Genomic DNA, 20,028 nt, shown 5'->3' with positions numbered 1-20,028 from the left:
TATGTGTACAACATCTAGCAAAGATACGAAACATCCAATTTAAAATTTAGACATATGAACTAGTAAACAAGCTCAGTGCCCTGCCAGAAGGTATTCCCACATGCCTATTGGAGAGTGAAATATTTTTATTTTTATTTAGAGATACAGCAAGGTAACAGGCTCCTCTCCCCAACGAGCCCACACTCTCCAATTACAGATACAACAGGGTAATAGGCCCCTCTCCCCCAACCAGCCCACACTCTCCAATTACAGATACAACAAGGTAACAGGCCCCTCTCCCCCAACGAGCCCACACTCTCCAATTACAGATACAGCAAGGTAATAGGCCCCTCCCCCAATGAGCCCACACTGTCCAATTACAGATACAACAAGGTAACAGGCCCCACTGCCCCAATGAGCCCACACTGTCCAATTACAGATACAAGGTAACAGGCCCCTCTGGCCCAACGAGCACACACTGACTAATTATAGATACAACAAGGTAACAGGCCCCTCTTCCCCAACGAGCCCACACTGTCCAATTACAGATACAACAAGGTAACAGGCCCCTCTGCCCCAACAAGCCCACACCGTACTATTACACACATCAAACCAATTAACCAACTAACCCGTACATCTTTGGAATGTGGGAGGAAACTGGAGCACCTGGAGGAACCTGTGTGGTCACGGAGGGATGCACAATTGCCTTGCAGACAGCAGTGAGAAATTCTTCAAAACCAGGATATTGGCTGACTTGGAAAAGAACTTGCCTGTGGCAGCAATCTTAACCCTTGTTTTTTTTTTCCCTCTTATGGACATGCGATCCTGTCAAAGCTACAGTTGGAGAACTTCCTTTCACCACCCTCCACCTCAGCCTCTCCATTTATTTTTCTCTCCAACTAGATATATCCTCCCAAGGATTTTGTTTTAGCCTGGACTAAAAATGGGTTGGTCATTGATGCTGGAGTCTGCCTGGTTATTGAATAAATAATCAAGTATATGTCACAGTCATCCTCTGCTACCCTTGACATGAGCAACTGATAAACTGCCACAGTATGTCCACTTCAGGCTCTCTACATGTAGAAATACAGGCTTGCCCTCAAAGTTGATTAAACTGTATAGACAAACATATATAGTACATCACATATAAATATAACAATAGGCTGTAGCAACCCTTCAGCAAATTGTGCCATCAAAGGTGTAAGTGCTCCTAAATCAAATCTGGACTACTGCGCTTTGTTCTCCTCACAAGAAAGGGTTGGAAGCATTACAGAGAACGTTAATCTGGTACCTGCAAGTAGCAGATATCACTTGTTAAAAGGTTGGACAAATTAGACTTTAATCCACTGGAATTTCGATGAATGAGAAGGGATTTGACTGAAGATCTTGATGGGTCTTGACAGCGTGGATGTGGGAAATGCTTCCATTTAAGGGTGAATTTCGAAGTAGGAATCACTGTTTAAAAGGTTGCCTATTTAAAACAGATGAGGCAATATTTTCCCTCTCAGTGGATTGTGAGTTTTGGAAACTTTCTCAACGAGCAGTGGAAGCAGAGTTTCCACCTCTCTGCTGACAGTTTTAAGACTTGGATAGAGACATTTTAAGCCTGGGAGTGAAAGGTTACCTTGGGTAAATGAGAATGTGTTGAGTTTACAATCAGATCAGCCTGGGTCTTATTAAATGGTAGGACAGGGTTGAGGGATATGCGCTACTTATGCTCCTAATTCATATATATTGTTACATGCTCAAGGAGATCTGTTTTTTTTTGTGAGAATGATGTATTGGTCTTTTGGAGATCACCTGATGTGATTTTCCCACCGATGTGAAGTCACGTGATAACATGTGCCCCGTAACTATATAAGGGTCGACCCAGGTGACACAGTTAGTTTTTGAGTTTGTAGATGTCCAGGTACAACGTGCTGTATCTCCGTTTCTGTTGTGTGTTTGTTTTTGCGACGCAGTTTCATTTTTAAAACGATTGTACGTTCTGTTGAAAGATTCCATATTATTGGACTGGAAATTTGTGGCTGAATGTGCCAATTTACTCAATTCCAACAGTTGAAGGGAGAGTGAAGAATTTATCCAAGGATTGAGAGAAGTTGGCATCGTTTGGCAGTTTAATAAAGAATCGACCTTATTCAGTCTTCGTTGGAGGAGTACCTGCATTGAGATAACTCTTGCCAGAAAGAGCAAAGAGTTCATGCAAAAAGGTGTTCTCTCTCTCTCTAAAGGACTTTAAGATCAGTCGATTTAAACTGTTTATTTTCGACATCGCGAATCCTGTGGACAGAACTGGCAGTAAAGGTGCGTCTGTGAAGAAATCCTTCTCCAGAGAAGTCTCTCCCAATTGAATGTGTAAATCTGTTGGACTTTCAAAGTTATCGCTTTAAGAACTGTTTTCGCATTTAACGCTTTAAGAACCAGAGCCGAGTGGCGAGTTGGTGAACGACTGCATATCTGTTAACTTCCGGCTAAAGTTTTAGTTTGTTTTCTTTTTTCCCATATCGTTTATCGGTGTTTAATAAATGTTTGGTTATTTTTATATAACCTGTCTCGATTGATATCCATTGTTGCTGTTTACGTAACAGTATGTCATCAAGTCAGTGCTTGCCAGGCTGCCAGTAGCCCTCAAGTAACACTGTGCTACTTTACCCATTGCTGCAATCTGGTAAAAGAAAGAGTTTGCATTTATGCAGCATTTCTCTCTTGTTCTTTTTTTGAATAGTCCAATGAAATTGCTATATCTTTAAACAGCTTATACTCATTTGGAGACTTTAAAATCTCTGATGTCTGTCTGGAGACCATGATCAATCTGCATTGTCTGATAAAACTGAAAAACAACATTTATTAATCATCCTTATTACGAGACCCAGCCACAGTAACGTTGAGAAATAGATCATTTTTGTAATACTTGAGGATTAGGTTTGAACTTTCCTGTCTCCAAGATACTGAGGTACTTGTGGGTGAAGGTAACACACTCCAGAGGAGAAGCTGATGAAAGAAGCTAACAATGAATTAATTTCAAACAGTTGGATAAACCTTGCTGATTAAATGCCATAAGCAAACCTAAAGTGCTACCTTAGAGACAATACCATCATTAAGCCATTTGAATGCCAACTTAAATTAAATGGTAACAAAGACACTGCATCTATGAAGGGAACATATATTACATGGGAAGTTTTTTTAGATTTGAAATGCATTCGCTTCCAAGTGCGTGAGTGGGCCAGTGAAGGAGTGGAGCTTTGAGGCTTCGATGAGAAGAGACGGAGGACAAGCTAGCTCACAGATAGTTTTTACAATGTCTCCAGAGACGGTGATGTACCTCTCACGTGAGATGTGGCAGTCTTGGGGGAAACGCCCCTCTCCCGCAGAGTCACATCTGCCAGAAGTGCATACGGCTGGGTGATCTGGAAGACCGTGTAAGGAATCTGGAGCAGCAGCTGGATGACCTTCGACTCATAAGGGAGAATGAGGCAGTCATAGATGAGAGCTACAGGGGGGTAGTCACACCTAGGCTGTCGGAAGCAGGTCGTTGGGTGATTGTCAGAGGTGGAAAAGCAAAGGTGAGCAGACAGGTAGTGCAGAGCAACCCTGCAGCCATTCCCCTGAATAATAAGTTTACCGTCCTGGATACTGTTGGCGGGGACGACCGACCAGGTGTGAGCCACGGTGGCAGGGCCTCCGGCACTGAGTCTGACCCTGTGGTGCAGAAGGGTGGGACGGAGAAGAGGAAAGCTGTCGTCATTGGAGACTCTATAGTCAGGGGAGCAGACAGGAGATTTTGTGGATGTGAGAAGGACACCCGCATGGCTTGTTGCCTCCCGGGTGCCAGGGTCCAGGATGTCTCTGACCGGGTGCACGACATCCTGGTACGAGAGGGAAAGCAAACAGAAGTCGTGATACATGTTGGGACCAACGACATAGGCAGGAAGAGGGATGAGGTCCTGAAGTGTGAGTTTCGGGAACTAGGCAGAAGGCTGAAGAACAGGACCTCAAGGGTGATGTTCTCAGGATTGCTGCCAGTGCTACGTGACAGTGATGGTAAGAATTGGAGGAGATAGCAGTTGAATGCGTGGCTGAGGAGTTGGTGCAGGGAGCAGGGTTTTAGATTTTTAGATCATTGGGATCTCTTCTGGGGAAGGTGGGACCTGTACAGATTGGATGGGTTGCACCTGAACTCGAGGGGGAACAATATCCTTGCAGGTAGGTTTGCTAGCATGGTTCGGGAGGGTTTAAACTAACTTGCGAGGGGGATGGGACCCAGGGCGATAGAGCAGTGAAAGAATTGCATGGAGTAAAGCCAGATCTAACATACAGAGAGGCTTTGAGGAAAGAGAAGCAGAATAAACAGTGTAAAGACAGTACGGTAGAAGGGCTGAAATGTGTGTACTTCAATGCAAGAAGCATCAGGAACAAAGGTGATGAACTGAGAGCTTGGATACATACATGGAATTATGATGTAGTGGCCATTACAGAGACTTGGCTGGCACCAGGGCAGGAATGGATTCTCAATATTCCTGGATTTCAGTGCTTTAAAAGGGATAGAGAGGGCAGAAAAAGGGGAGGAGGGGTGGCATTACTGGTCAGGGATACTATTACAGCTACAGAAAGGGTGGGTAATGTAGCAGGATCCTCTTTTGAGTCAATATGGGTGGAAGTCAGGAACAGGAAGGGAGCAGTTACTCTACTGGGGGTATTCTATAGGCCCCCTGGTAGCAGCAGAGATACAGAGGAGCAGATTGGGAGGCAGATTTTGGAAAGATGCAAAAATAACAGGGTTGTTATCATGGGTGACTTTAACTTCCCTAATATTGATTGGCACCTGATTAGTTCCAAAGGTTTAGATGGGGCAGAATTTGTTAAGTGTGTCCAGGATGGATTCCTGTCACAGTATGTGGACAGGCCGACCAGGGGGAATGCCATACTAGATCTAGTACTAGGTAATGAACCGGGTCAGGTCACAGATCTCTCAGTGGATGAGTGTCTGGGGGACAGTGACCACCGCTCCCTGGCCTTTATAATTATCATGGAAAAGGACAGAATCAAAGAGGACAGGAATATTTTTAATTGGGGAAAGGCAAATTATGAGGCTATAAGGCTAGAACTTGCGGGTGTGAATTGGGATGATGTTTTTGCAGGGAAATGTACGATGGACACGTGGTCGATGTTTAGAGATCTCTTGCGAGATGTAATGGATAAATTTGTCCCGGTGAGGAAGATAAAGAATGGTAGGGTGAAGGAACCGTGGGTGACAAGAGAAGTGGAAAATCTAGTCAGGTGGAAGAAGGCAGCATACATGAGGTTTAGGAAGCAAGGATCAGATGGGTCTATTGAGGAATATAGGGAAACAAGAAAGGAGCTTAAGAAGGGGGCATGAGAAGGCCTTGGCGAGTAGGGTAAAGGAAAACCCCAAGGCATTCTTCAATTATGTGAAGAAAAAAAGTATGACAGGAGTGAAGGTAGGACCGATTAGAGATAAAGGTGGGAAGATGTGCCTGGAGGCTGTGGAAGTGAGCGAGGTCCTCAATGAATACTTCTCTTCGGTATTCACCAATGAGAGGGAACTTGATGATGGTGAGGACAATATGAGTGAGGTTGATGTTCTGGAGCATGTTGATATTAAGGGAGAGGAGGTGTTGGAGTTGTTAAAATACATTAGGCCAGATAAGTCCCCGGGACCCGACGGAATATTCCCCAGGCTGCTCCATGAGGCAAGAGAAGAGATTGCTGAGCCTCTGGCTAGGATCTTTATGTCCTCGTTGTCCACGGGAATGGTACCGGAGGATTGGAGGGAGGCGAATGTTGTTCCCTTGTTCAAAAAAGGTAGTAGGGATAGTCCAGGTAATTATAGACCAGTGAGCCTTACATCTGTGGTGGGAAAGCTGTTGGAAAAGATTCTTAGAGATAGGATCTATAGGCATTTAGAGAATCATGGTCTGATCAGGGACAGTCAGCATGGCTTTGTGAAGGGCAGATCGTGTCTAACAAGCCTGATAGAGTTCTTTGAGGAGGTGACCAGGCATATAGATGAGGGTAGTGCAGTGAATGTGATCTATATGGATTTTAGTAAGGCATTTGACAAGGTTCCACACGGTAGGCTTATTCAGAAAGTTAGAAGGCATGAGATCCAGGGAAGTTTGGCCAGGTGGATTCAGAATTGGCTTGCCTGCTGGTGGTGGTGGAGGGAGGACATTCAGATTGGAGGATTGTGACTAGTGGTGTCCCACAAGGATCGTTCTGGGACCTCTACTTTTTGTGATTTTTATTAACGAACTGGATGTGGGGGTAGAAGGGTGGGTTGGCAAGTTTGCAGACGACACAAATGTTGGTGGTGTTGTAGATAGTGTAGAGGATTGTCAAAGATTGCAGAGAGACAAGATAGGATGCAGAAGTGGGCTGAGAAGTGGCAGGTGGAGTTCAACCCGGAGAAGTGTGAGGTGGTACACTTTGGAAGGACAAACTCCAAGGCAGAGTACAAAGTAAATGGCAGGATACTTGATAGTGTGGAGGAGCAGAGGGATCTCGGGGTACATGTCCACAGATCCCTGAAAGTTGCCTCACAGGTGGATAGGGTAGTTAAGAAAGCTTATGGGGTGTTGGCTTTCATAAGTCGAGGGATAGAGTTTAAGAGTCACGATGTAAGGATGCAGCTCTATAAAACTCTGGTTAGGCCACACTTGGAGTACTGTGTCCAGTTCTGGTCACCTCACTATAGGAAGGATGTGGAAGCATTGGAAAGGGTACAGAGGAGATTTACCAGGATGCTGCCTGGTTTAGAAAGTATGCATTATGATCAGAGATTAAGGGAGCTAGGGCTTTACTCTTTGGAGAGAAGGAGGATGAGAGGAGACATGATAGAGGTGTACAAGATATTAAGAGGAATAGATAGAGTGGATAGCCAGCGCCTCTTCCCCAGGGCACCACTGCTCAATACAAGAGGACATGGCTTTAAGGTAAGGGGTGGGAAGTTCAAGGGGGATATTAGAGGAAGGTTTTTTACTCAGAGAGTGGTTGGTGCGTGGAATGCACTGCCTGAGTCAGTGGCGGAGGCAGATACACTAGTGAAGTTTAAGAGACTACTAGACAGGTATATGGAGGAATTTAAGGTGGGGGCTTATATGGGAGGCACGGTTTGAGGGTCGGCACAACATTGTGGGCCGAAGGGCCTGTACTGTGCTGTACTATTCTATGTTTATGTTATCATTGAAACATTTAGTAGTAATTTCATAATGGGAATTAAACATGTATTTGCAAGGAGAAAACAGATCATGATGAAGGGGGAATGGGAATGCAGAGAGAATGGCACTTTTAGTGAGTAGCATAGGATGTTGGTCTCAAAGGAATTTGTGTGCATGCACTGGTCGTGCATGCAGCCGGTTACAGTTGCTCCGTAGTTTCTTACTTTTAAACTTTTTAACTTAGTTATTTGTTGTATTTTGTTTTCTCACGGTAGCACGTTGAAGCTGCACCCTCTCTAACATGCTGGTGGAGAGAGTTTTACTTGTTTTTTTAGTGCTGGAATTAGTTACAGCCGGACACGTCTCGTTAGCGTGGCAGCCGGATGGCCGCATTGTGTATTCCAGGGACCAATTGATTACGCTCATGCCCGCCGGTTTAGCGAACAGAGCAGCGGACATACCGGCTGAAATCTGCAGGAAAACACACAGAGGATGCAGAGGGGGATCAAAAAGGTGAGGGAAGAGGACCGGGTCAAGACAACAGAGGCTTTTAGAGAAGAGAAGTTATAAGCCAACACATATTCCACTGTCCCCTCCTACCCCTCCGCACAGTTCCCCACCCTGCTCTCATGACTATATCCCCCCCACACGAAACCACCACGGTGGGCTTCACAGCTCTACAGGTGCGAAGACAGCTGAAACGTCTCAACCCAAGCAAGGCTGCAGGACCAGATGGTGTCAGTACCTGGGTGCTCAAAGCCTGTGCCCCTCAGCTATGTGGAGTACTTCGCCATGTATTCAACCTGAGCCTGAGGAGGGTTCCTGTACTGTGGAAGACGTCCTGCCTCGTCCCTGTGCCGAAGACACCGCGCCCCAGCGGCCTCAGTGACTACAGACCGGTGGCATTGACCTCCCACATCATGAAGACCCTGGAGAGACTTGTTCTGGAGCTGCTCCGGCTTATGGTCAGGCCACACTTAGATCCCCTCCAGTTCGCCTACCAGCCCCGACTAGGAGTTGAGGATGCCATCGTCTACCTGCTGAACCGTGTCTACGCCCACCTGGACAAGCCAGCGAGCACTGTGAGGGTCATGTTTTTTTGACTTCTCCAGTGCATTCAACACCATCTGCCCTGCTCTGCTGGGGGAGAAGCTGACAGTAATGCAGGTGGATGCTTCCCTGGTATCATGGATTCTTGATTACCTGACTGGCAGACCACAGTACGTGTGCTTGGAACACTGTCTGTCCGACAGAGTGATCAGCAGCACTGGGGCTCCACCGGGGACTGTCTTGTCTCCCTTTCTCTTCACCATTTACACCTCGGACTTCAACTACTTCACAGAGTCTTGTCATCTTCAGAAGTTTTCGGATGATTCTGCCAGAGTTGGATGCATCAGCAAGGGAGATGAGGTTGAGTACAGGGCTACGGTAGGAAACTTTGTCACAAGGTGTGAGCAGAATTATCTGCAGCTTAATGTGAAAAGGACTAAGGAGATGGTGGCAGACCTGAGGAGAGCTAAGGTACCAGTGACCCCTGTTTCCGTCCAGGGAGTCAGTGTGGACATGGTGGAGGATTACAAATACATGGGGATACGAATTGACAATAAACTGGACTGGTCAAAGAACACTGAGGCTGTCTACAACAAGGGTCAGAGCCGTCTCTATTTCCTGAGGAGACTGAGGTCCTTTAACATCTGCCGGACGATGCTGAGGATGTTCTACGAGTCTGTGGTGGCCAGTGCTATCATGTTTGCTGTTGTGTGCTGGGGCAGCAGGCTGAGGGTGGCAGACACCAACAGAATCAACAAACTCATTCGTAAGGCCAGTGATGTTGTGGGGATGGAACTGGACTCTCTGACGGTGGTGTCTGAAAAGAGGATGCTGTCTAAGTTGCATGCCATATTGGTCAATGTCTCCATCCACTACATAATGTACTGGGTGGGCACAGGAGTACATTCAGCCAGAGACTCATTCCTCTGAGATGTAGCACTGAGCGTCATAGGAAGTCATTCCTGCCTGTGGCCATCAAACTTTCCAACTTCTCCCTTGGAGGGTCAGACATCCTCAGCCAATAGGCTGGTCCTGGACTTATTTCATAATTTACTGGCATAATTTACATATTACTATTTAACTATTTATGGTTTTATTACTATTTATTATTTATGGAGCAACTGTAACGAAAACTAATTTCCCCCGGGATCAATAAAGTATGACTATGACTATGACTATGACTAAACTGTTGACAATACTCTAGGTGCAGCCTGAGTAGTCTCTAATAAAGCCTCAGCATTATCTCCTTGCTTTTATATTCTGTTCCCCTTGAAATAAGTGCCAACATTGCCTTTGCCTTCTTTACCATGGACTCAACCTGTAAATTCACCTTCTGGGAGACTTGTACAAGGACTCCTGTTCCTCCGCACCTCTGATGTTTGAACCCCATTTAGATAATAGTCCGCACTATTGTTCCTTTTACCAAACTGCATTACCATCTGTTTCCCAAACACTGTATTCCATCTGCCATCTTTTTGCCCATTCTTCCAATTTGTCTATGTCCTGCTACAATCGCATTGCCTCCTCAGCACTACCTAACCCTCCACCTTTCTTCGTATCATCCGGAAACTTTGCCACAAAGCCATCAGTTCCATTATCTAAATCATTGACAAACAATGTGAAAAGTAGTGGTCCCAATATTGACCCCTAAGGAACACTACTAGTCACTGGCAGCCAACCAGAAAAGGCCCCCTTTATTTCAACTCACTGCCTCCTGCCTGTCAGCCATTTTGCTGTCCATGCCGGTATGTTTCCTGAAATGCCACAGGATTTTATCTTGTTAAGCAGCCTCGTGTATCAAGCAATATCTCTCTTTACAGAAACCATGCTGACTTTGACTTATTTTATCATTAGTCTCCAAGTACCCCAGAACATTATCCTTAATAATAGACTCCAATGCTTTCCTAACCACTGAGGTTAGGCTAACTAGCCTATAACTTCCTTTCTTTGCCTTCATCCCTTCTTATGCAACAATGGACACAAAAAATTCTGTCTTTACAATGAAAGCTACTTATCAGTGGGTTTTATATGGACTGGTGATTCAAGTTGTCCTATTCCATTGTGCCCAATCTGTGACAAAAAAAACTTACAAATAAAACAATGGCTCCAGCAAAATTGAAAGGACACTTAATTACAAATCACAACTACATGACATGTAAAAGTGCTGATTATTTTAAACGACTATTGGGATCTCAAAATAAACAGATTAAAGCTTTTATTAATAAAGTCACACTCAGTAAAAAGATTCAGGAAGCAAGTTATTTAGTAGCAGAACTTATTACCCAGAAAAGGAAAAGTCACACAGCTGGTGAGAACCTGATAATACCAGCGTGTAAAATTATAGTAGGTAAAATGCTAAGACAAGATGCAGTACAAAAAATTTAAAAGGTTTCACCCTCAAACAATGTGACAAGTTGGCGTATTGATGACATGTCACATGATGCTGAAGAGGTTTTGTATGATACACTGAAAAACAACAGCTTCTCTATCCAAGTTGATGAGTCAACAGATTTCACCAATAAGTATAAAATTTGTAAATAACGCTGAAATTCAAGAAAACTTTTTCTGTTGTAAAGAGCAGCCTGAAATGAGCAAAGGCCAAGATTTATTTAATGTTTTGTCTTAATATCTGGAAACAAAAGGTTGGTCTTAGAGGAACTGTGTTGGCATCTGTACTGATGGTGCCCCATCAATGGTTGGCTCCATGAGAGGTTTTGTTTCTCTTGTAAAAAAAGAAAATCCTGACATTGTCACAACAAACAACAGTAATTCTGCAGATGCTGGAAATTCAAGCAACACACATCAAAGTTGCTGGTGAACGCAGCAGGCCAGGCAGCATCTCTAGGAAGAGGGACAGTCGACGTTTCAGGCCGAGACCCTTCGTCAGGACTAACTGAAGGAAGAGTGAGTAAGGGACTTGAAAGTGGGAGGGGGAGGGGGAGGGGGAGATCCAAAATGATAGGAGAAGACAGGAGGGGGAGGGATAGAGCCAAGAGCTGGACAGGTGATTGGCAAAGGGGATATGAGAGGATCATGGGACAGGAGGTCTGGGGAGAAAGACAAGGGGGGGGGACCCAGAGGATGGGCAGGGGGTATAGTCAGAGGGACAGAGGGAGAAAAAGGAGAGTGAGAGAAAGAATGTGTGTATAAAAATAAGTAACGGATGGGGTACGAGGGGGAGGTAGGGCATTAGCGGAAGTTAGAGAAGTCGATGTTCATGCCATCAGGTTGGAGGCGATCCAGACGGAATACAAGGTGTTGTTCTCACAACCGGAGTGTGGCTTCATCTTTACAGTAGAGGAGGCCGTGGATAGCCATGTCAGAATGGGAAGGGGATGTGGAATTAAAATGTGTGGCCACTGGGAGATCCTGCTTTCTCTGGCGGACAGAGCGTAGGTGTTCAGCAAAGCGGTCTCCCAGTCTGCGTCGGGTCTTGCCAATATATAGAAGGCCACATCGGGAGCACCGGACGCAGTATATCACCCCAGCCGACTCACAGGTGAAGTGTCGCCTCACCTAGAAGGACTGTCTGGGGCCCTGAATGGTGGTAAGGGAGGAAATGTAAGGGCATGTCTAGCACTTGTTCCGCCTACAAGGATAAGTGCCAGGAGGGAGATCAGTGGGAAGGGATGGAGGGGACGAATGGACAAGGGAGTCACGTAGGGAGCGATCCCTGCGGAAAGCAGAGGGGGGGGAGGGAAAGATGTGCTTAGTGGTGGGATCCCTTTGGAGGTGGCGGAAGTTACGGAGAATAATATGTTGGACCCGGAGGCTGGTGGGGTGGTAGGTGAGGACCAGGGGAACCCTATTCCTAGTGGGGTGGTGGGAGGATAGAGTGACAGCAGATGTACGTGAAATGGGGGAGATGCGTTTGAGAGCAGAGTTGATAGTGGAGGAAGGGATGCCCCTTTCTTTAAAAAAGGACATCTGCCTCGTCCTGGAATGAAAAGCCTCATCCTGAGAGCAGATGCGGCGGAGACGGAGGAATTGCGAGAAGGGGGTAGCATTTTTGCAAGAGACAGGGTGATAAGAGGAATAGTCCAGATAGCTGTGAGAGTCAGTAGGCTTATAGTAGACATCAGTGGATAAGCTGTCTCCAGAGACAGAGACAGAAAGATTTAGAAAGGGGAGGGAGGTGTCGGAAATGGACCAGGTAAACTTGAGGGCAGGGTGAAAGTTGGAGGCAAAGTTAATAAAGTCAACGAGCTCAGCATGCGTGCAGGAAGCAGCGCCAATGCAGTCATCGATGTAGCGAAGGAAAAGTGGGGGACAGATACCAGAATAGGCACGGAACATAGACTGTTCCACAAAGCCAGCAAAAAGGCAGGCATAGCTAGGACCCATACGGGTGCCCATGGCTACACCTTTAGTTTGGAGGAAGTGGGAGGAGTCAAAGGAGAAATTATTAAGAGTAAGACTAATTCCACTAGACGGAGCAGAGTGGTGGTAGAGGGGAACTGATTAGGTCTGGAATTCAAAAAGAAGCGGAGAGCTTTGAGACCTTCCTGATGGGGGATGCAAGTATATAGGGACTGGACATCCATGGTGAAAATAAAGCGGTGGGGGCCAGGGAGCTTAAAATCATTGAAAAGTTTAAGAGCGTGAGAAGTGTCACGAACATAGGTAGGAAGGGATTGAACAAGGGGGGATAAAACTGTGTCAAGGTATGCAGAAATGAGTTCGGTGGGGCAGGAGCAAGCTGAGACAATAGGTCGGCCAGGACAGGCAGGTTTGTGGATCTTGGGTAGGAGGTAGAAACGGGAAGTGCGAGGTGTGGGAACTATAAGGTTGGTAGCAGTGGATGGGAGATCTCCTGAGCGGATAAAGTCGGTGATGGTGTGGGAGACAATGGCCTGGTGCTCCTTAGTGGGGTCACGATTGAGGGGTAAATAAGAGGAGGTACACAATCGAGGGGTAAATAAGAGGAGGTAAATAAGAATGTGTCACAACACACTGCTTTCTTCGCAAAACAGAGTGTTTGAGCTGAAAGGTGAATTGCAGGAATACTTTCACAAAGATAGTAGGAATGTTTTGAAGATGAAGAGTAGCTGCAGAAACTAGTCTACTTAGCAGGCATTTTTCATCATATGAACCAGTTCAACAAATCTCTGCAAGGCCCTGGAGAAAACGTTTTGACTGCAAGTGACAAGATTCTTGGATTTAAAAGGAAACGGAATCTTTGGAAAAATCATGTTGCAAAAGAAAATCTTGAAATGTTTCCACTGTTGCAGGGCCTGAAAGTGAGGAACGATATCAGAAAGTCTCGAGTCTTATTGAAAACAAGCATCAAGAGCAAGGATAAAATTGTTTCATTTCAGTTGAAGGTGAAATCCACATGTGCCTATCTCAAGTTCGACCTAAAATTGAGTATTTGTGCAGCAAAAAACAAGCACAGGTTTGACATGCTAGGCCTATTTTTCAGCCTCATCATGTCACTTAGTAAGAAAATGATTTTTCAAGGTCTTGTATAAAATTGTGTCTTAGGCTATATTTTTATTCATATTGCTTTGGCTTACAGTTTTTAGTAATTTTACTATTCAACATTGTCAATAAATTTTCATGTTTTAAATAGCATTAATTAAAAGCAATTTACAACCTTTAGTTAAATTAAATCTGCCAAGCCTACCTTTAGAAAAATTAAATCCCATTTCGTCTGAAGTCAGTTATTTAACAGAAATTTATTATGTCTGCCTTTTGAGCTTTTAAAATTTATGAAAGGGAAAGAAAGATATTAATTTCCAGAAAGGTAAGCTAAGCTTAACTACCTGTTTTTTCCCCCTAAAAGGTTGACTAAAACTTCATTCTCTACTCAAAAGATCATTGACAATTATTTTTGGATTATTATATCTACAATTTACTGATCACACTAACGTACCATGAGCTGTAGATACAGTATAATAATTTTCACGCAGGGGTTCCCTGAGACCTGAAGATTATTTCAAGGGTTCCTTCAGGGCAAAAAGATTGAGGAAGGCTGCTTTATAATCTAGCCATCTGACCCTGGCCAACTCGAACTCAACTAATATGTATCATGAGCAGATTGCTTCAGCTATCAAAAAACTCTGTGTTCTCAGGTTTCGGTCAGCAGCAGTTGGATTGCCTTTTAATTTGCTGCACTGTATCAGTGGTGTGCTGTCATGTACAGATTAACATACTGAGTTGTGGAAGTGATTTCAATCAAACAACTTGTTTAGTCCTCTGAATATCCAGTCTTCGACCTGCTCATGAGTACTTACACAATTGGTCTAATTACTTCTGGTCAATGCAGTAGACGAAATGTTCATGATGAAAAAAATCAGATAAAGTAACAGCATTGAATGTCTTGGGTAAGAGATCAGGTTCTCCCTGGTTGGAAACTGTCTTTGTCTGGCTGAATCAGAGAATTTTCGTCAACAATGGTATATTTAATACTGTAAAAAAATCAGAGCTTCTTTCACTAACATTTTTATATTCTTCTCTCCATCTTCTTTCAAACAGCATTGCTCTTTTCTTTTTTTCTGGGAGGTATCCGAAATTATTCTTGGTACATTCTTGCTCAATACCTGGTGTTTCTTAACAATTCATTTCTCTTTCCCCTTGGAAATCATTTAGGCTAGGGAATACAGTAATATCTAAACCTTCTCAAGAAAAAACTCACAAATTACTCTAGTGGGAATACAAAGTAGTTGTGGATGGATTAGGTATGAGGGTGAGGAAAAGTTTCTCATGCCTTTGGAAATCTCTTTTTCCTCAGAAGGTTCGAAGCAGAGTCCTAATATCATGAGGGTAAGTAGAAACCCAAAAAGGAAAGGAGAGGTTACCAAAGGTAGGTGGTAATAGAGAGCTGAGGTTCAAAGGTTCAAAAGGTTTCAAAGGTGCATTTAACGTCAGAGAAATGTATACAATATACATCCTGAAAAGCGTTTTCTTCACAAAACATCCACGAAAACAGAGAAGTGCCCCAAAGAATGAACGACAGTTAAACATGAGAACCTCAAAGTCCCCCTAACTCCCCCCTCCCGTGCATAAGCAGCAACAAGCAACAATCCCCCCTCCCCCCACCGGCAAAACAAAAAGCGCACATTAATATCATGAGGGCAAGTAGAAACCCGAGAAGGAAAGGAATGGAAGGTTACCAAAGGTAGATGGTAATGAAGAGCTGAGGTTGCAATTAGATCAGTCATGACCTTACTGAATAGGAGCCAAGTAAGTGGTCTATGCTGTTCCTAACTCATTGTTTTTACACAAAGTATCTTAATGACATGGAGTAGCTTTACTTACTTCATTTCCCAATCATTTGCTGGCACTTAGCTGCAGGGTAAGTAGCTATTTACGAGGTACAGGAAAGGTAGCTATATGAAAACAACCAAGAAAGAAAGGAACTAAAAGCATTTAGGACGATTAAGTCTATTCACAGAGTTGTTAGGATTAGGATTGCCATTTGGCCTAAGCTATTTCTGAAGCCCAGAAATATCCTCGTCCATTAATTTCAATATCCAGTTGCTTATAAATGATTTTAGAGGTTTCACCTCTGCCAACATGATTGATGTGCTTTCTACTCCCAGAGCATTCTCCAATAATTATCCAGGAATAATATGCCATTGAAATTACCACATAGAAACCTTAAAATCTTTTGAACAGGGACTAAAGTAGATTCCAAATTTGAACATATTTGAACATGTGCATTAAACCTAGAAATTCAACTTAACGGACATGGTTTCCACATTCGATAAAACAGACTTGAAGCAGAAAGACAACTGTGAAATGCAGTCCGTGATTAAAATTTCCTTGCAGTCCTCCATTTGGGACTGGTAGCAGTGATATTGATCACCATACAATTCATATTGACAATGCTGCCTCCGCATTGAAGTTCTGTGCATGCTGGAGAAACCAAAAAAGGCCAGGTTTAACTTAGGTTGCTGTTAGGCTCTGCCAATGAGAACCTCCGCAGAATCTTGTCTACTGAGGAACTGTGTAAGCTGTCTTTCTTTTGCAGGGAAGTGCCCAGTCGGTTCAATAGCTTTTCGTGGACATACACCTCTGATGCCATAACACCCAATCATCCATGACAGGTGTGTAGTCACCACTGACCCACTGCTCCCTGCATATGTCCATTTCACTTAAGAGCCACAACTTGGAAGTGCTGCTGGATGCTTACCTAACAACAGTGACTTGAATTAGCTGTACACAAGAGAATTGCTTCCCTACAGTCCTGCAATAAACTGGGGCTGTCTTCTACACCTCAGCTCATGTTTATTTACACATTTGGATTTATAACCAGTAGAATTTTTCTAGATTGTCTTAATAAACAGATCTCCTGCAATCAATCACAATGTTGGAAACATGACCTAGTTTAATAACTGCAGAGAGAATAGTCCATGCTTACATTTAGGATCAAATTGCTGCCCCCCCCCCCCCACCCCGATCTCCCAGCACAATATAAGCAGCTGCAATGTCAGAATATTTAGCCTCATTTTTCAGAGATTCTGTTCTGTTGCATTTCATAATTGTTGAAAGAATTGTTATAGGACAAATAATTGACTTTGCTGAATATACTATAACTGCTTAAGAGCGAATCCTGAGGTAAATAAATATAGAATAAAGAGGATGGTGAAGGAGAAATTGAGCACATAGTTTAGAAGGCAGTGCAGAAGCAATAATTCTTATTGCAATGATTGCAACAGGGATTAAGAGGAAGTATAGCAAGAAATAGGTGGTGATAAAGATAGAGAGAAGTGAAGCAAAAGAAAAATGTGGGTTGAAAGGAATAAGAAGATAGTCACTTCAGGCTTCAGTCAGACTTAAATCTTCACCTATACTCTTCTTAATCTCACAATAGAAGTTGCAATTGTAACATAATCAAAGCCATTTATGTTTGTCTTCCAGCAACACACATCAAAGTTGCTGGTGAACGCAGCAGGCCAAGCAGCATCTATAGGAAGAGGCGCAGTCGACGTTTCAGGCCGAGACCCTTCGTCAGGACTAACTGAAGGAAGAGTGAGTAAGGGATTTGAAAGCTGGAGGGGGAGGGGGAGATGCAAAATGATAGGAGAAGACAGGAGGGGGAGGGATAGAGCCGAGAGCTGGACAGGTGATAGGCAAAAGGGGATACGAGAGGATCATGGGACAGGAGGTCCGGGAAGAAAGACGGGGGGGGGGTGACCCAGAGGATGGGCAAGAGGTATATTCAGAGGGACAGAGGGAGAAAAAGGAGAGTGAGAGAAAGAATGTGTGCATAAAAATGAGTAACAGATGGGATACGAGGGGTATGTTTGTCTTTTAGCATCTTTTCAACAAATTTGAAAGGCAACTTAACAGAAACTGTTGGAAAATGAAGTTAAAAACTCCAGTAGTGCAACTGCTTAAAAAGTGCAGCCAGATTAGAGGCAATTCATTCCTTTCACTACAAACTGTATTAAAAAGAATTAGCCTGCAACCATTGTGGTTACTTTTCTTATCACAATATGCCATCTCCCATGCCTCAGGAAAGCAGGAAAAGACAGGAGAAGCGGACAGAGTTAAAGAAACAGAACAAAACCCATCAAGGCTCAGGACTGAGAAAGGGAAAAAATATTATTTCAAAGAGCAAGAAACCAAGCGGTCACATATGGACAATGCTACAGCGATTTGTTAGTATTTATTCAATGGAAAAAACTGACATCAACAATTATTTGATCAAGCTAAAATACCATTCCTGGTAAGCAGCTGTTAAAAGATTGCATCATGAAAATTTTCTTACTCACCAGTCCTGTACTGCATTGAAAGACTCTTCATTTGTGATGTCGTACATTAGGATAAAGCCCATTGCACCACGATAGTAGGCTGTGGTGATGGTCCTGTAGCGTTCCTGTCCTGCTGTGTCCTACAAAACAAAAACAAAACTTAATCAACATGAATGCTTTAATGATACTTTAAATCATTGTTTATTGCTGTAATTCCAACATAACCACAATGAGCAGAAGCACAGGAATCTATTCTTTTTTTTAGATGTATTCAGGATAGATTGAAATGTATTGCTATACTGGCACAGCATGTGAAGTGGATATTTTTCTTCATAAAAACTCAGTAACAGATATTGGGGCTAAGCCACATCTAGTTGCACACGGGCATTGTTGGTCTTTATGGAAAAGATTGTAACTTTCTAATAAGAAAAGGTAAATGTTGCTCCAGTGAATCTATGTGATCATTGCTTTTGAAAGTCATGCAGTAGCCCAGTTACAACAACCAGATATGTGTACAGGAATCCCCAAACCGCAGGCCACCTGGACTGGAAAACAGCCCAGGCTGGCAGCCACTATCAGTCATGCTGCTACAGGAAATGTACCTGACAATTTTGAACAAGTTCATGCTGAATGTCAGCCAAAACAAAAATGCTTCTTTTAGCTTCACAATCTTGAAAGCAGATTACAAGGATACCAGGTGCAGGAAATGTAGGTGTCTCGGTTTGACCTGAGAATACCAGTTGCAGATTCTAGGTACCCAAAAGGATAAAAGATGAAAAATTTACATTTTCAGTCCTGAAGTCCAGTTACTCCCTATAAAAACTGATTCCTTCTTCCTACAGATTTCTGTTTTTAACCCATTAACGTTAACCTATACACAAAATGTATTGACAACACACCCGAGTTAAGCTAATATGCTTTATGAATGATAATTTCTTTAAAGATTAAAAATTTCTATTCCCAGTGTCAATAGTATTTTCTTCTTTTCACATGGAAATTGCTATTATATATTTGATACTAATCTTATATTGAAAATCTCTATAATTCATTGCTTTTATTCCACAATCTTTAGAATATCCAATTTTTTTTCTAGCTGCTTTAAGTTTCTATTTTCCTTCTGCAAAAATTTCTCTTCCATAACTTCTATTTCAAACAGTTGAAAAGGTAGAACTGTGGTATGAGTTTTCCAACTTGATCTTCCAGTGAAATTTTCCCACGTGTATTGTAGAAATGAATAATAATCCATTTAAGCCGTGGTCACCTGACAGCCAGGGCTAGGGCCATTCACAAGGTGGCATTTGGCATTAGAGAGTGTAGGCAACATGGAGGTGTTGGCATTTTGAAGGACTATACTCCCGAACTTGGCAGTGTGAGACAAGAAACAGAAAAGGAGGCAACAGCGAAGTGTAAAAAATGTATTTGTCATATTTGTGGTAAGGGGGTAGGATTGAATGGCAGAGCACACCCAGTGGGCCGAATAGCCTAATTCTGCTCCTGTGTCTTAAAGTCTTATGGAGAGTCTTAATTGTCAACATGCATTCCATAAACCGTGCCTAATAAAAAGTACTCACCTCCCTTGCAAATTTTTATGTTTTACAACACTGAATCACAGTGGATTAATTTGGCTTTTTTGACTCTGATCAACAGAAGACTTTTGTGTTAAAGTGTAAACAGATCTCTACAAAGTGATCTAAATTAATTACAAATACAAAACACAAAATAATTGATTGCTCAAGTATTCACCCCCCCCCCCTTTAATATGACACACCAAACCATCACTGGTGCAGCCAATTGATTTTAGAAGTCACATAATTAGATAAATGGAGATCTGTTTTTGGAGACCCATGTGCAGTCAAGGTGTTTCAATCGGTTGTAGTGGAAAAAATACACCTTTACCTGGAAGGTCCAACTGCTGGTGAGTCAGTATCCTGACAAAAAGTACACCATGAAGACAAAAGAACACTCCAGGCAACTCCACAAAAAGATTATTGAAAAGCAAAAGTCAGGAGATAGATACATGAAAATTTCCAAGTCACTGAATATTCCTTGGAGTATGGTTAAGTCAATAATCAAGAAATGGAAAGATGATGGCACAGCTGTAAATCTGCCCTGAGCAAGCA

The 20,028-nt window shown here is 43.3% G+C and overlaps 1 protein-coding gene across 2 annotated transcripts in view; it reads right to left on the bottom strand.

The window, feature by feature from the left end:
• rab3c (RAB3C, member RAS oncogene family) overlaps window positions 1-20,028 on the bottom strand; it is a 198,901-nt gene that overhangs the window by 27,626 nt on the left and 151,247 nt on the right. For both annotated transcript variants that reach the window (XM_063042962.1, XM_063042960.1), the window contains one exon: window positions 17,930-18,048. In XM_063042962.1, the coding sequence (XP_062899032.1) occupies window positions 17,930-18,048 (119 nt within the window). The remainder of the gene's footprint in view (window positions 1-17,929; window positions 18,049-20,028) is intronic.

This window comes from Mobula hypostoma, chromosome 3, assembly GCF_963921235.1.
Source record: "Mobula hypostoma chromosome 3, sMobHyp1.1, whole genome shotgun sequence".
Lineage (NCBI taxonomy): Eukaryota > Metazoa > Chordata > Chondrichthyes > Myliobatiformes > Myliobatidae > Mobula > Mobula hypostoma.
Note: the sequence above shows the minus strand (reverse complement) of the source record. Positions and strands in the feature narration are given on the sequence as shown.